The following is a 17,461-nucleotide window of genomic DNA, read 5'->3' on the forward strand; positions in this document are numbered from 1 at the left end:
CTCTCTCTTTGAGGTAACCCTGTCACGTGGTTCGATGAGGAGGACGAAGAGGGCTTCTCCCGAGAGGCACGGTCCTCACGCAGGCTGGTGGCGGGTGAGCAGGATTGGGAGGTGGAGTATTTGGTCGGGTAGGAGATCTGTTACTGTGTAAGGAAAGTCTAGGTATTGGACCTCAGTTCTCTGTCTTTCCCACATATGTGAAAGTAATACGGTTTTGGCTGCCTTTCTCTGTGCGGTATGTTTGTATTTCTGGGTGATTGTAGAAGAATATGGTGTATGAATGTGACTCCAGGCAGAAGTCCTGTAGTCAGTCACATGCAGAAATAGGCCGTAAGAATCCAGCTAACACGGAGAAGCCCATCGTCCCAGGCCCCCTCACGGCTGAGATGCCTGGACGTGGCGGAACCCGCGGGTGGAGAGGGCCGGGGGAGGTGGGCGGAGGGCAGGCAGCTGGAGGGCGGGCCTCGGCTTCTTTCTTTCCTCCCCTCCCCCTGGGCGGGTTGCTGGAGGAGCCTGGTGCCCCTGCCAACACCGTAGATGAAAGCTGCTTCCCCGTAGCCAAAACCGGCAAAAGAGTGGCCACCGTGGGAAGTCTTTCTGACGATGCCCACCCTGCTCCGGCCACATACCAACTGAAAACCCGCTCGGCAAGGCTTCCAGTGATCTTTCACCACACCCCGTCCCCGTTCTCAGGAACAGATGGCCCTCTGATCCCGTGACCGCCTGGGAATATGTAGGAGCTGATCCCGCAGCCCTCCCCTGGTCGGAGGCGGCACCCAGGTTCCCCCACCTGATGGTGCCCGTGGAGCTGGGCTGGGACCTGACCTCCCATACTCTGTCTGGCAGGTGCAGGCAGTGGTCCGATTCTCTGCCCAGATAGTGTCCTTTGAGCCTCACCGCACCTGGCCGCGGCGACATTGAACCAGTTGGCGCAGGAAGGACTAGTCTGCCCTGGGCTTTCCACCCGTGGGGTCAGCGGGGCCCTGCGAGGTGAGCCTCTGCCCCTGCCCTGGTCCTGTGCTGCATCTAAGCAGAGTGACTACCTGCTGAAAGATAAGCGGAGATCTGGAGTCTACAGCATAATACCCAAAGTGTCCAGGATACAGTTGAAAGTCATCGAGCGGACCAAGAGCCTCGATAGTTCCAACTCTAACGAGGAAAGACAGCAAATACCAACACTGAAATGACCTGGCTGTTGGAATTATTTGGAAGGAATTTTAAAGCAGCCATCCTAAAATTGCTTTACGAATGGTTTTGAAATAAATGAAAAAAATGGAAGAGCCAAAGGGAAATGATAGAGCAGAAAATGCAGTGATTGAAATAGAGAACGCAGTTGAAGGGCTCAGCCGTGGAATAGAAATCCCAGAGGCACCTGAGAAGGCCAGGGGCAGACAGCAGCCTTAGATGCTGGAGCCTGGAGGGTGTGAGCGCGTGACTGAGAGATGGGGCGGCAGGGAAAGATCATTCGGTGGCCCCAGGGCTGGGGGGACGGAAGGGCAGGTGTTACAGGGGGAGTGGTCTCAAGGCAGTTAGTATTATCATATTTTATACCCTGACTTGTAAAAATTCTGTCTTCAGCAAGGTGGAGGCTGATTAGAATGCCATGCATTTCCCTTGACGATTTCTGCTTGCCACTTGTCAGTGAGGGAAACTACGCAGAAAGGTCTGTTCTAGGGGAGGAAGCAGTCGTCACTTCTAGCCTCAAAGATTGCCGTTAGCTCTGACTATGACTATGGAGCATGCGGCACGGTGAGAAGAGCCTTAGCTGTCCTCCGTGGCTCGAGGACAGGCTCCTTGTCAGGCTTCTGCAAGTGTCGCCAGCTGGCGGGAGGGCGGAAGGCGTGTCCTGGCTCCTTGGGCTTTCCCGGCGTGAAGCAGAGACCATGATGACGCTCTCCATCGCGTGGCCTCTTGCTTTGGCCCAGGGGGGTGGTTCTTGCCCTTGCTTTTACCAAATGAGCAAACTGCATAACCAGAGTTTTCACTCAGAGAACTGACAAACGTAGAGCTCTCCTAAAATATACTACTCTGATCATTTGGTAAAAAGGTGAGTCAAAAGAGGATGGGTCTGAGCCAGAGCAATAAAAGAATAAGGTGAGGACGGGGCAGGGTGCTGGGGTCAAGTTTTATTTCACAGTGACAAGATGGGAGGCCCGGGGGAGTCCTTAGTGAACGTGAATATTTTGCCATACAAATTGAGGAGCGTTTTCTAAAAGATGCAGCAAATTAGGTGTATTTTTTCTTTTTGACAGTTTCTGGGAGAGAGTTTTCTTACTATCAACAAGATGCTAACGATTCGGTAGTTCCTTATTTCCTTAAATTATTATAAAAGAATACTAACTTAAAGTTCTTTGAGTTGAAATCATTATGGGGTTGCCCAATATATTCCATTCATCCCTGTCTTTTCCTGCTAAGGATGCTCTCAGTGTCAGTGAACCAGCTCATTTTAATAGGGTTTACGCACATCCACAGGGCCATTATGTATAGTAAATGGAAGAAAGTCTGTTGAAAGAAATGGTTATATGTTTTGTTATTTGGAGGCAATAGTTTATGCTCATCGACGGGTTACACTCACTTTTTCCCCCTTGCTGGGACAGTTTATTTTGTGGATCATTTAAAAAATTGTATTAGGAACTCTGAATGGGGAAGCTAATCAAACCTCGTGCTCAGTCAGTAGCCCCTACTGATTCGTGTCATGCTGAGTTCTTCCTCCGTGCCGTGCTCTATGCGGTGTCTTTAGAGTACCGGTGAGGGCAGGTGTTACTGACATCCGTGTTTCACACACACAGTGGTTAACACCCAAATGCACGTGGCTCGTAACTGGCAGGCTTCATGTGAACCAACGCAACTCCAGAACATCTGGACCAGTGTTACCTAATTGACATACGACTGATTTAAAATGTATAGTAAGTAGTCCTACTACAAAAGAAAAAAAAAAAAAGAAATTTTATTTTGGTATATTTTGTATTGAAAATATATCCAAAATATTATTCACATATTAAAAGTTACTGACCTGTCTTATGTTCTTTGCTTTTTGCAGTAAGTCTTTGAAATCCCGTGTGTATTTTATACGTCCTCGTCCTCACGGCACTGTTCAGACCACACCTGTTTCACGTACGGAGCAAGCCAGGTCTGGACAGAGTCCCAGACTTTTCTGTGATAGACTCCCTGTAAACAAATTGCAACAATGAGAAATGTTTCCGTTTAAAAATTTGCCAGCTGTTTTGTTTTAAGGTAGTCTATTAAACTATAATCTTAAATTGTGTCCTGACCCTTCTGTGGAGGTGAAGTCGTTCTGCCTCTCTAATGTGTCCACAGCACAGAAGGACAAGATGCCAGTCACAACAGCCAATCGGAAGCCATTCACTTTGCCCAAAAATGGCAGTGTTCTCTCATCCCTTTCCCTATGTTTCTATCTTTTACTTCCAATAAAGATTATTTTTATATACTCACGTTTGGACATAGTGATGTATTTTTTGAGGCGAAATCGTGCTTGTTCCAGAGGAAAGTGTAATCTGTGTATTGACTGTTCCCAGCACCAGTTCTTGTAAGAAGTGTGGTTTTGAAACGCTTGCTCTGCTCACGAATGGTCTTTGCTGTTGCAGAACCTCATCTGCTCGGAGTGTGGGGATGAGTTCACCCTGCAGAGCCAGCTGGCCATCCACATGGAGGAGCACCGCCAGGAGCTGGCCGGGAGCCGCGTGCACACCTGTAAGGCCTGTAGGAAGGAGTTCGAGACGTCGTCACAGCTGAAGGAGCACATGAAGACGCACTATAAAATTAGGTACGAGCCGGGGCGCCTGCGGGGGTCGGCCGGCTGAGCGTCCGACTTCGGCTGACATGATCTCACAGTCCGTGGGTTCGAGCCCCACGTCGGGCTGTGGGCTGACAGCTCGGGGCCTGGAGCCTGCTTCGGATTAGAGCAAGAATTTTAAATAGGCAGCAGGCTGTATGGGTAGAGATTTTTCGCTAGTATAGAGTATTAAAAGTTGTAGAACAAGATCCTGGCAATACGTTTTTACAGGTAAGTAACGGTTCAGATGAGCACCCTTTTTCATGAATCGCTTTATTTATACCGTCTGTTTAGAACATTTATGTTCTGAACACTGCGCTTAGCGTGTGTATAAAAACACATAAATAAAGCTTAGTTTAATCATTACGAGCACCCCTGTAAGACCAGGTTGCCTTGCGGATGAGAAACCCGAGACTCCAGGACCAGGTTACTTTCCCACGGTTGTACAGCGCCGAAGTTTCCAGTGTCAAGGAATCAAACCCTCATCGTCTGCTTTCAGAGCTCATAATGCTGGCAGCATGAGTGTGCTTAAATACCTGTGTGCATTTGCTTCCAGTAAAACTTAACACCTCTTTCAAAGTTACCTGTTCGATTTATTCCTGATTGTGTATTCTTGTTGCAATTTCACTTTCTTGATGCAATGAAGACGGGCTCTTCCCGGCCTGTGCTCCCGGGGCCTGGTGTCGATGCTTACGTGTCACACTCGCGGAGCTGAGTTCTCCGCCAGACCCTGAGAGCCAGCGTCCGTTTTCTTGTTACCTACCCTTGTCACTTTGGCTCGCCACCGTTCCAGCCCCAAAGCTTAGGGAATATGCAGACCCTTAAATAACAACTACAGCCACAACCAGAGTGTCCGCAGCGGTAAATAAAGTGTGTGCACCGCGGACTCGGCAGGGCTCGTGTATCCTCTCGGGCGCTGTGGTTTGGATGTGGGGCCTGCACCCCATGTGGGGTCAGAGCTCTCTTCCCCTTCCCGCTCCCTCCATCTTGCCCGTTGTTGATGATGCAGAGCCCAGCGAGGACGTCACCATTTGAGCCGTGCTGCGTGTGCCCCGTCACACTAGATTTTTATTCTGATGAGGTTTTAGCGCAGGCGGTTTTGATGTGTCTGGGAGGGTTTTGGAGAGATGATTAAGGGTGACTGGGTGGTGGGCTTGCACTCGGCCACGCTGGCTTCTGAGTCTGCTGGGGTCGAGGGACACACTGGACAGACAGACAGCCTCGTCCTCACACTCCGTGAGGACTGCTCATCTACTCCTCGGGAGGCAGGGAGGCAGGCAGTGAGCAAGTGAGCGGAGAAGGGCGGTGGGTTGGGAGCCGCTGTGAGGAGGGGTCCTTGCAATGAGGAGGGCCCTTTGGGTCCAGGGCAGGGACCTGCAGCCAAGGGGAGAGCACACAACTCAGCAGCGGTGAGTTTTCTGCGTTTGAGAGCAGAAGGGAGCCTGGTGTCTGGGAGCCCACTGTGGAGGAGAGTTTGTGGCGCTGAGGCCATCCTGGGCTGAGGATTTTATCCCCAGGGTAGTGGGAAGCCCTTCCAGGTAGGCATGCCTGTCCCAGATCATGAGCGAACCACCCTGGCGCCCCGTCTCGATGGTACTGACAGCGGGAGACCGGAGGATGGAGGGACACTTGGCAGCGTAGAGCTGTTTACCTTTGACCGTCACGGTAAAGCTTTGTCCACAAGGGACGTTCTGACCTCCGCACCCCCCGCCCCCAAGAAAACAAGACAAAAGGAAGTTTATCGTTTCATTATGTAGCAAAAAATGAATTTTATGGTAATGAACACACAAAACAACTGCATGTATTTGTGCACCTGTGTGTGTGTGTGTGTGTGTGTGCATACACACACTCCTCTGTGATTTCTCACTGCTGTGTGTTCTGACCACCAGTCAGCCACACTTTCCGGTAGCATTTGAATTTTGAAATTGTAACACAAAGGAGATGACTTCATGAGTGTTTCCCCCCTGTGTTACACTAGGGTGTCAAGTACAAGGTCTTACAATCGGAACATCGACAGGAGTGGATTCACGTACTCGTGCCCACACTGTGGAAAGACGTTTCAAAAGCCAAGCCAGTTAACTCGGCATATTAGGATACACACAGGTATGAAGTACGTTCACTTTTGGGTGATTTATGAGGTGGTTTAGAGGAAGAACGAGTGCTCTAGAGCCAGCTAGACCTGGAAGATCATCTTGGTTTTTCATCCTTTGTCGTGTGCCCGTGGTCTTCATGTTGACTAGGTCGTTAGATATATGAGTCTACAGTTATGGGGCGGCGTTCTGTCTGGACAGATAGGTTTTGGGTCTTGAGTTTGGCGGAACGTATTTCTCTCTAGCTCATCCGGGGCTCCCACACTATGGAATTTTATTTTGATCATTTTTCTCCCTCCCTAGGTGAAAGGCCGTTTAAATGCAGTGAATGCGGGAAGGCTTTCAACCAGAAGGGGGCGTTGCAGACGCACATGATCAAGCACACAGGTGAAAAACCCCACGCCTGTGCCTTCTGTCCTGCCGCCTTTTCTCAGAAAGGGAATCTGCAGTCACACGTGCAGAGAGTTCACTCGGAGGTAAACGTCGCACGTGGGTGGGTGTGGTTTTCACGGGGCTGCGCTGCGCGGCTCTTGAGCCAATGGGTGAGCCTGAGACATTCTTTTCTAGGTTTAGGGTTGGTGCAGAGCAGACTTTGTTTTAAACAAGAAACAGATACCTGTAGATGGAAACCTTTTAGGCCGATATGGCAGAAACATAAAATATTATCCCTTTGTGGCCTTGCACTGTCATAGCTCTGATGAATAAATGTTTGAATATCATCATACCTTTGCTAGTTGTGATTGTTAACCTGTGTCATCCCTTTAGCAAACTTGAAACGTGGACACTCTGAAGTGTAAGAAATTGAAAGATAAGAAACAAATTGAGGAAAAAAGTATTTTTCCTATTATTATTATTATTATTATTGCTAAACTTACATGTGGCCTCATTCGCATTTTTTGTCAGACAGACCTCTGGTCTGTTTATTTCCCTCCGTGTTAACTCTTTCAGTGAAACTGATGTTGACAATTTTTTATTGTCTGTAGATCTTACCGACTTGCAAGGCTTCTGGAAGTATATCTCTTAAGCAGGTTAACATTTGTTCTTACTGACTATCATGATTTGGTGTTTTTATAGTCTAATTGTAGACTATAAATAAATGTTTAAGCGACACAAATACTTTTATCCAGGATCTGTTTATTTTGTGTAACTTTTGCAGAATTAAAACTCATGTATTTTTTAAATTTTTTGTTTTTTTAAAATGTTTGTTTATTTTTGAGAGAGACAGAGACAGAGCTTGAATGGGGGAGGGGCAGAGAGAGAAGGAGACACAGAATCTGAAGCAGGCTCCAGGCTCCGGGCTGTCAGCACAGAGCCCGATGTAGGGCTCGAACTCACAGACCGTGAGATCATGACCTGAGCCGAAGTTGGACACCCAACGGACTGAGCCACCCAGGTGCCCCAGAATGAAAACTCATATTAAAATCAAATGTGTCTCTTTTTATTTTCCTTGGAATGAAGTCTTAAGTATCACTAAAATAAAAAAACTCTACACCCTTCACGTAGTTTATAAACAGATTCAGACTTCCGTATGCGGTGAGTTACTTTTAAAAACCAAGGCTTATTATCTCAGACCCAGAAACATGAGGAAGAACACGTAAATGCTAGTGAGGTGGTAACAGCGTGAGGTGAGGCTTCCTGTAGATCGCAGAAGAATAAATGCGGCCTGCACGCGGCGTTCTCCCAGAGCCGCTTCTGCCCAGACGGGGTTTCGGGATGACCGTTCACTTGTGTAGTGCCCAGAGAGACCTCGCTGGGACCCCGAGCCACCCTGTGAGGTGCTCACCAGAGCTCCTGAGTTTGGAAAAGCCCTCCACATCACTCCTTATCTCTGGTGCCCACTTCCGGCTATGTCACAGTGGTAGAAAGTAGTTGCTGATGTGGAATATTGGAATTGGTGATGAAAAATGTACACACTGGGTGACCATCTGTCCTCACGTGTGTGTATGAGCTCCCTAAAGGCTCAGTTAGGGTGATGTTTATATCTAACTGTGTAGCCTTTCTTTTTTTTTTTTTTCTTAATGTTTATTTATTTTTGAGACAGAGACAGAGCATGAACTGGGGAGGGTCAGAGAGAGAGGGAGACACACAATCTGAAACAGGCTCCAGGCTCTCAGCTGTCAGCACAGAGCCCAACACGGGGCTCGACTCACGGACCGTGAGATCAGGACCTGAGCCCAAGTCGGACGCTTAACTGACTGGGCCACCCAGGGGCCCCAACTGTGTAGCCTTTCTAATTGAACATTGTGCTTAGCCATTTAAGAACTGAGAGTGTAAGTCAGATATTTTTACCAAATTATAATAACTGAACACTTCTTCCAAACGTGTCCTGATTTATAGAAAAGACTGAAATTTCAATTAATCTCAGATTGGCATTATTGATTAAAGAATTGGGTCATTGATTTTAGAGCTGTCTAATTTGAATGAGGAGGTAATGTTAAATGGTTAGGCTGTTTCTGTCATTTTCAATAGAACGGTAAATTAGATTGGCTATTATTTAAACATTTTTATCTAATTGTCAATTGTAAAAAACGTTTTTTCCTTTTTTGTTCCTTAAGGTCAAGAATGGCCCTACCTATAATTGTACAGAATGTAGTTGTGTATTTAAAAGTTTGGGTAGCTTGAACACTCATATCAGCAAGATGCATATGGGTGGACCACAGAATCCAGCAAGTTCTGCAGAGACGGCGCATGTGTTAACGGTGAGTTTAGTAAGCTGGTTGATAAGAGGATAATCTCTTACCGAAATCTGTCATCCTAATTTTGACCTTTAAGATTGAATATTACTTAAGAGTATTATTTAGTGCCGGGGCACCTGGGGAGCTCAGTCGGTTGAGCATCTGACTTCGGCTCAGGTCCTGATTTCGTGGTTTGTGAGTTCGAGCCCTGCATTGGGCTCAGTGCTCACAGTTCAGAGCCCGGAGCCTGCTTCAGATTCTGTGTCTCCCTCTCTCTCTGCCCCTCCCCCACTTGTAAAAAACATAAAAAAAAAATTATTTAATGCCATAAAGTGCCATGAAAGTTTCTAGCGGATAAGGGCTGCTTTCTTATTTTTTTAGTTAGTGAAAGAAAATCAGTCTTTTTAGACTTCAGAATGATACCAGATGACCCTGACTTATGGACTGTCATTTGAACCAGCGAAAAAAGGACAAAATGTAATCATTAATTTCTGACTTTGTAATTCCTACAGTGCTACTGACAATTATTATTGAATGATCTCTATCCCTATGTTATTATAATTTAAGAATCAGTTATCCTTTCCAAATAAGATTTCTCCATGTCTGACGTGACAGTGATAATTTTTTCCTGAGACTGTGGACTTTTGGGAAACTAAGTTGTATCTTCCAGTACACGTATTGAAAGTAGTCTGACACACAAACTTTTGGGAGGAATCTCCAGCTTGGCCTTGGTCTGTTGCCTCTATGGCAGGATCTAAGCGTAGGCTTGTTTCCACCACCGCAGACCCGCTGCGTCCAGGAATCTTGGAAGCGTTAGTGTGTGTTCGTCAGCACCTGCCTCCTGCCAGTGTAGACACTAGGCAGTGGTTAGTTCCTGAACGTGAGGGCCTCGTGTGCGCTTTGTGTTTTCTTCTCTTTTCTGCAGTATCTGCGGCATGGGATGGTTCCTCACCTTACCCCTGATCAGGGGGATTGTTGTCCATAAGTTCTGAAACTGGAGAACAATTAGAGACTAACGATTAAGTCTTCAAATGTCTATTTTGGGCTGTTTTTTAAATTAAAAAAAAATTTTTTTTTAAATGTCTATTCATTTTTGAGAGAGAGAGACAGAGAGCACGAGCAGGGGAGGGGCAGAGAGAGGGGGAGACACAGAGTCCGAAGCAGGCTCCAGGCTCTGAGCTGCCGGCACAGAGCCTGACGCGGGGCTCGAACTCACGGACCGAGAGATCACGACCTGAGCTGAAGGTCTATGCTTAACCAACTGAGCCACCCAGGCGCTCCAGCTGCTAAGATTTTTAAATTCTGAGACTGCTCCTTTGCCATCTGATTGCTTCTTTCTTTTCTGGTTTGGTGAGGTTTCCTGGGAAGCCTAGTTAGCATTTTCCTTTAAAAGTTCTCTTCTGCTCCTTGAGTGGTCTGCCCAGGGCCACTGCCCACCCTGCCCTCGTCGAGTTAGCCCGTGGCTCCCGGTGGCCGGTGGTGCTGTCGTCTTGCGCAGTGAGGCAGCAGTGAGCCCGTGTGGGATGGAGCTGTGTGGCCTCCAGAGCCACTTTACATGCAGTTGACCGGGGAACCAGCTCTTAAACTTGGGGTCCCTGGGGCAGAACGCAGACTTTGTTTAGTTGGGGGACTTCAGCCAAGAAGGTGCCCTGATCCTCCCAAGGTGCCCCCGTTGTTGCCTCTTCTAGAGACAATCCCCCATTTCTGTTGCCTCAGGGTAAGTGCCTGTCACTTGTTCTGTGGAGGAAGACAAGGGACTCACTGGCAGCCCTAAGTAGTTTTCCATCTTTTTTTTTTTTTTCTAATTAATAGACTTGATTTCTTAGAGCAATTTTAGGTTTGCAGGAGAATTGAGCAGAAGGTGGAGAAGTCCCGTGTACCCCACCAGCCCCTTGCGTAGCCGCCCCGTTGCTGCCCCCTTGCGTTTCCGTGCCGCGTCTGTCACAGCGGATGAGCGAGCGCTGCTGTGCTAGCAGTGACTCGGGTCCACGCTCTGTGTCGTGTGCCCTGTCGATTCTGGCAGACGTGTGGCGTCCTGTGTCCACCTTGATGGCACCGCACACACGAGTGTCTCTGACTTCCACCCTCTTCTTGGTGTGGCGTTTCAGATTCCTGAGTTTCTGGGTGATCAGGTCGGTCCCTGCTTGGATATTCTTGTCTGTGGCTTCACTGCGCATTTATTCCTCTAGCGCACGTGTTTTCCCTAAATGTCTTGAACTGTTTTGGCCACAGTGGTTTCTCTCTTACTTTATTTCGTAACCCTGTGCTCAAACCCCCACCTTGAACTGATGGTCTCTCCTGCCGCTTAGAAAAATTTAAAAAGTGAGGTGAACAATTCACCGAATACGTTCCTTTAACAGCCAGTATCGTGGCTCACGTAAAAATCAGTGAGACATTTTATTTACCATTTATCTTTGGGATATTGTTAGATTTTAATGGTCGTAAGGAAGAGGTGCTGTTCTTTTTTCTTGTAAATTGAAGTACAAGTTAATGTGCTTCTTATGTTTTCAACGACAATGCTGCTGCGTTTCAGGCCACACTGTTTCAGACGTTACCTCTCCAGCAGACGGAAGTCCACGTCACGTCCACGTCGAGTCAGCAGAATTCCCAGGCGGTGACCGATGTCATCCAGCAGCTCCTGGAGCTGTCCGAGCCGGGGCCGGCTGAGTCCAGCCAGCCCCCTCAGCCCGGCCAGCAGCTCAGCATCACAGTGGGCATCAACCAGGACATTTTACAGGTGAGACGCATCTGCCTGTTCCTGTCCGTGCTCGTCTGCGCCTGGGCTTCGGGACCAAAAAATAAATAGGCAGGGGCTTGTCAGAGGGAGGAATCATCAATAAAGATGCGTCCTAATTGAAAACGTTCTGTCGCAACAAAATCTGCTTATTGAGTTGCTTATGGACAGTGCGGAATCCTAGATGGTTAATGCATACATTTAGAAATAGTTTAAAACTTTAATTTTCTCCATGAGAGGTTTACTTGAGATGAATAGGCTTTTCAGAACCTTCCTGTATTTATCCCCGTTGACGGAGGCCTAAGACATACTTCGTTCTTTGTTGAGGCTCTCGTGTTAACTGTTTCGAGAGAGTCAGTCCCGTGTCTCCTCGGCCGTGTGGATGGTCCACGCTCCGGTGGGAGAGCAGCAGAACGAATCGGGGCAAAGTGCTCTTTTCTGATTCTTTCACCCCAGGCCAGCTGTATCCTCAGATCCTTCCTTTGCCAACAGAGACAGCCTGCCTTCTCCACCCTATTTAGTTACTTGCTGTAACAACTAACCTGTCTCCTCTCTGTACATTTTGGGACGAGTTGGTATAAAGAATCTCAGGGTGCATGACAACCGACGTAAACTTTTGGGTAGACTCGCTGTAACTGAAAACAGCGAGTCCCAGACCCGTTTGGAGATAACCAACGTGGTCTGAGGTAAAATTCCTAAAAGTCTAATAAGGAATTAACTTCAGTTCCTTTTAATTTTACCGTACCATGTTCTGGGTGGAGGGGAGATGTCAGTTATCAGAACGGACATTTCAGCTTCCTAGAGTTGGGAGTCGAGCTTACAAGTGACGATCGGCGGCGTATAGAGTTTTATGTCTCGTGGGGCGGAATTAGAATTCTGTGGGCGAGCCTTATTGCATCTCTGTGATTGATTTTGGCAGGCGGGTTCGGGCCTCACCCCTCCTAACCTGTTAGTTCTGTTCTGTCTCAGCAAGCCTTAGAAAACAGTGGGCTGTCTTCAATTCCAGCTGCAGCGCACGCTCACGACCCCAGCCACGCCAGGACGCCCTCCGCGCAGGGGCCCACCGCGGACACGCCTCACGCCTCAAGTGAGCCGCCCCCCCCCGCCGATGCAGAGCCAGAAAAAGAACAAGAAAGCCCAGAGAAGTTGGATAAAAAAGAAAAAAAAATTCTAAAGAAGAAATCGCCATTTCTCCCTGGTAATTTTCATATGCGTTAAGGCCGAGACGTTTAGGCTGGCATAGTGCTTATCTTTTAAGAAACGTGCCTCCTTTTTTTTTTTTTTCTCGCAAAGGCGATAGGTCTGTTGAACGTTCTGGTAGTATCAGCCTGTTTGTTTGATATTTCAAAACCACGACAGTTGTAAAACTTAGGCTGCTTTTCTCCCTGTGATTGGTGTCTCCTCCCGACAGCCCCTAGGGCTTTACCCCGGCGGTCTCTGCCTGTCCTTGATGCAGCAGCCTCTCGGCCACCCCTGTCCTCCCTTCCACCACAGCACCGCCATCCCGCAGGCTGGACCCTTGCCGGTTCCGACCGCGCTCACTCCTCGCCCTGTGGGTCCGTGAGCTCTCTGTGAGCCGGCCCCCGTGCCTCTGCGGCCTCCCTCCCTGGCCTTCGGGATGCTGGCTCCGTGGGCGTTTGAAAGAGTCACACTCTTTTTCAAGGGCCATCCTCTGCCACGGGCCTTTCTTCAGTGGGAGTGTCTTCTTTTCCCCTTCTCCGCCGCGTCCCTGAGAGCTCCGGCAGGCCTATGAGGCCATCCGAGGCCGGCACGAGTGCGGCCTCCTTGTGGAGGCTCGGAACCTGCCCTTCCTCTGCTCAGTGCCCGCAGCGCTGGCCCTTACAGCCCCCGCGCAGACTGTAGCGACATTCTGTTCGTTCCTGAGCACCCGCGGGGCTCAGCATGGCTTCATAGAGGGGCAGGCGTTCCTGCATCGTTCTTGAAGGAAATAGGTTTCTGTCTTTGGGGCAGGAGTGTTCCCACAGAAACGTTTTCTTGGGGACCGACTGTATGTCTCCCGGAGTCTGGGGAGCAGGTGCTCTCTGAGGGGCAAAGCGCTCATCTGTTAACGCTGCCTCCTGACACGCGTTTTCTCAGTGTTGACATGTGGCCACAAAATCCTAGTTTCTCGGCCCACAGACCGCGGTGGTTCTAGTCTCCTCTTCCCCTTGATCTGGCCCCTCGGCCCCAAGTGAAAAACTGGAGGTTGAAATCTAAGCGGTTTATCATCCGGGGATCCCCGCTGTCCAGACAGGAGGGAAGGAAAACAAGCACATTTCCACATATTTTTATTCACTGTATGAAGCCTCTGGGTTAGAAGTTCCCCTGCATTTCTGAGTATCTGCTTCATGTGCACCAATAAGCTGCTGGAAATCCACAGCCCGTGAAACCTCTCCTGCGAGAGAGCACCGGCCACTGTCCGGTTACTGTGCCAGAACCTTCCAAGGTGCTGTGATGTGGCCGCAGGCAGCACACGCTTCTCCAGACTCGCTTCCCCACAACACTGAGGCGCGCTGGCCCCCCAGATGGAGGGAGGCACTCGGCCCTGGGCCCGGAGACCGCGCTCTCTCCTGCCCCGAGCGCTGGATGGGGCTCCAGAGGCCGTGAGGTCCCATGCGGTGCTCCGCCTGGAGAGCTTGCATACAGTGCGTCCGTCTGTCGGGTTGTGACCCGAGTAAGCCACATACACGTGTAGACCGCTGAGCAAGTTTATGCAGTTCTGCTGCGCTTTCGGTAAACTGATCCTCAGGACGAGCTGGAGCTGGCGCTTGTTTTCTTCGTGTGCTGAGAAAAGGTTGAGAGACGGGTTGATGTAAAAGCTCTTTCTTCTGACTGACACTTTTCAGGGAGGAGCACACGTCTAGCATAGGGACTGTCTCTGCAAACACCTGTTTGAGGGAGGGGAGGGCTGTTGTCGTCCTGAGGAGACCTCACGAGCCAAGGTTTTGTTGCTAGCTCATAATTAACCATATATTTCCAGATTGAACACACTCCATCTAAAGCTGTCACTATTTGATTTATTTAGTTTTGTGAGAGAGAATGTTTTTAGTAGAATTTGGTTATTTTAAGAGGTATTTTGCCTATTAATTTAAAAGTTAATATGCTTTTTTGTATATTTGTCGTAAAACTTGTGACATATGAATCATTATTAAAACTTCACAGAGTTTGAAATTTGTTATAAAATACTGGCTCTCTAGAAGTCACAGCGAAAGGTGTTTTGAAAAGCTGGCAGCTTATTCCTTTAGGTATGACAGTGGTTTAACTGCTCCGTGTGGACGTCTTTCCTAAGGCCAGAGAGACTTCACCCTCTTACACCAGAGCAAGGTCTTGAAATCTTAACCTCTTCTTGATGACTTAGGACCGTGAACTTGACCCCTGCTCTGTGCTGTGATAGGCCGGCATCTGCTTGACCCGTTGCAGGACCTGTGGGCTTCAGTTCATCTGCCCTGGAAACTGCATTTATTATGGCGTGCGTATTGTTCTCAGCTGCCTGTAGCAGTCTTTGTCCCGCTCTCTTATTTTGCTGCTTGAGGTCTGCTAAGTGCTTGCAGCTCTGATACCTGAGGGCTTTTATAGCCGCCTGAAAAGTAAGTATGAATTGGGGCACCTTGGCTCCGTCGGTTAAGCATCCTGGCTCTTGATTTGGGCTCGGGTCCTGGGATCGAGCAGTATGTTGGGCTCTGCACTGAGTGAAGAGCCTGCTTGGGATTCTCTCTCTTTCTGCCTTCTCTCCCCAAAATAAACAAACATTTAGAAAAAAGTAGAAATTTGTTCTTGGTAAGAACTTTTGCAACCATTATACTTTGTCTAAAAATAACACGCATGAGCTTATTTGGAGTTTTATGTCTGCATTAAGTAATTCAAGAGAGTGGTATTTTCTTTTTATTCCTTTTCTTTCTCTTTAGATGGTCTGTGTTGTGAATAAAGAAGATTTCTGGGTTCATCGTTCAGATACATTGCTTGTTATTTTGTATTGTTTTATGCTTTTCATATAATACAGTATAGAAAAACTTTAAAAAGAAAAACTTATTCATTTGGACATAGTTGAATTTAGTTTGAAAATTCCATGATTTATCTCATTTGTGTACAATTCTTTGATGGTAAGATTCAGAGTTTAGAGGATTTTCTTCAGGTTTTGTTTTGAATTATTTGTCATTTGTAATTAAATCTAAATATTATCTTAAATTTTTTTTTAATGTTTATTTATTTTTGAGATGGAGAGAGAGCATGAGCGGGGGAGGGGCAGAGAGAGGGGGAGACACAGAATCCGAAGCAGGCTCCAGGCCCCGAGCTGTCAGCACAGAGCCCGACGCGGGGCCCGAACTCACGGACCGTGGGATCGTGACCCGAGCTGAAGTCGAACGCCTAACCGACTGAGCCGCCCAGGCACCCCAAATATGAATATTATCTTTACTTAAGACCTTTATTGTTTTGAATGGTAGTCTGGTTTTGAGCTGAGTCCCCGTTATGTACTAAATATAACACACCGTCAAGTATTAAAAAGGACACTGAGCTACCAGACGCTTAAGGTGTAGCGGAGTCTGTGCGTGGACGGTGTGCGGCAGTCGAAAGCAGTGTCTCGGTCGCAGAGGCGTATTGTTACAGATGTGCTCCGAGTGTAGAGATAGGAGAGCTCAGCGGACCACAGCGAGAAGGTGAAAGCTTTTGTGAGTTAGAGGGACGAGAACTGAGCACTGACGGAAATAGAGTGAACCGTGTGGAGGCCTCGGTGAGGGTCATCGTGACCAGTTCATCACACTTGTGTTTCTGTATCAAAAATTATTTTAAAAAGGTTCTAGTGTTAACTTCTGTTGACACATAGCTCACGTTGTATGCAGACTGAACATTTAATTTTTTTTTTTAACGTTTATTTATTTTTGAGACAGAGAGAGACAGAGCATGAACGGGGGAGGGTCAGAGAGAGGGAGACACAAAATGAGAAGCAGGCTCCAGGCTCTGAGCTGTCAGCAAGCTGGAACTCATGAACTGGGAGATCTGGACTGAGGACCTGAGCCAAAGTCGGATGCTTAACCTGCTTAACTGGCTGAGCCACCCAGGTGCCCCTTCTTTGTTATTTATATGTGTTTTGAATACCGTATCCGACACTCCTTAAGGTGTCTTTTCTGCCACAGTGTTAAGTAGACAAAGTAGGGAGAGTGGTCCCTACATAATGCAGATGAGAACTGACTCTTGTGTCCTGCCTTTTAAGGGGTTTGGTTTTAATGTTTCACAGTTGGATTTGGCTTTTTTACTATAGGCTTTTCTTAGATCCTCTCAAATTTGGGAAGCTGCCTTCCATTGTTGGTTTAGTAAGAAGGCTTTTTATGTTCTTCTCTATGTTGAATATTATCAAATGCCTTTTTTCCCCTCTGTTGTTATGATCATGTGTTTTCCTACTTTAATCTGTGAGGTGGTAAATCACAGTAATTGATTAATGGGAAGCAAACCACGTCTTCTGTTTGGGCTTTGATGTGACTCTTTCTCTTTCTCTCTCCCCCTTTCCTCCCTCTCTCATGTTTTCCCTCTATTGTGTTTTTTTATTACACATTTTTGAATCTGCTTGGCCAATATTCTTTTTCTCAATTTCACTTAAGAAAATATGCCTTTTTTTAAATAAAAAAAATGGATAACCGGTACTCACTTTTAAATCAGCGTATGAAACCGTTCCTTTTTATAGAATGTACATTGGTCTTAAAACAACTTGAAGAAATGTAATTGCTCTCTAGAAGAAACTAGTTTTGATCATTGTATTCTCCTACTTTGTGTGCAGACACATACAGGAAAATTTTTAAACATTTATATCCAGCAGTTTTTAAACAGTACAGTTTTCAACAGTGGTGGTCTTTGTAAAGGCCTTAAGGAGTCAGATAAATGAAGTTTAAGGTTCTAGGTACTAGGATAGGTCTGTAACGTTTTAGCAGCATTTCTGTATGCAGTGATCTGAGTTGGCTTGTAAGCAAATTCTCTGGTTGTCTCTCACCTGCGCTCTTGGGGAAAACTACACCCATTTTACAGAAAGTTATAGTACGGACACTGCAGTAAGCTCAAAGCAGTGTTTAAGAGTTCAGTGTGACCGGCACAGAAACTTCCTTCTTTATAAATTCCTTCCTGGGACGAAGCAGGAGGGAGACGGGCCTTAGGCTTTGCTTTCTGGGAGACACCTTTGCGT

General features: G+C 47.5%; 1 protein-coding gene across 8 annotated transcripts in view; it reads left to right on the top strand.

Annotated features, from left to right (window-relative positions):
- The window catches only part of ZNF236 (zinc finger protein 236), a 105,916-nt gene that overhangs the window by 22,514 nt on the left and 65,941 nt on the right, over positions 1-17,461 (top strand). For 7 of the 8 annotated variants that reach the window (XM_027069195.2, XM_053206052.1, XM_053206049.1 and 4 more), the window contains 6 exons: positions 3,606-3,784; positions 5,772-5,896; positions 6,187-6,359; positions 8,439-8,582; positions 11,092-11,295; positions 12,262-12,490. In XM_027069195.2, the coding sequence (XP_026924996.1) occupies positions 3,606-3,784; positions 5,772-5,896; positions 6,187-6,359; positions 8,439-8,582; positions 11,092-11,295; positions 12,262-12,490 (1,054 nt within the window). Of the gene's footprint in view, positions 1-846; positions 991-3,605; positions 3,785-5,771; positions 5,897-6,186; positions 6,360-8,438; positions 8,583-11,091; positions 11,296-12,261; positions 12,491-17,461 lie in introns of all 8 variants that reach the window. The other variant, XM_027069200.2, reaches the window with a different exon arrangement.

The sequence above is a fragment of the Acinonyx jubatus genome, chromosome D3 (assembly GCF_027475565.1).
Source record: "Acinonyx jubatus isolate Ajub_Pintada_27869175 chromosome D3, VMU_Ajub_asm_v1.0, whole genome shotgun sequence".
NCBI lineage: Eukaryota > Metazoa > Chordata > Mammalia > Carnivora > Felidae > Acinonyx > Acinonyx jubatus.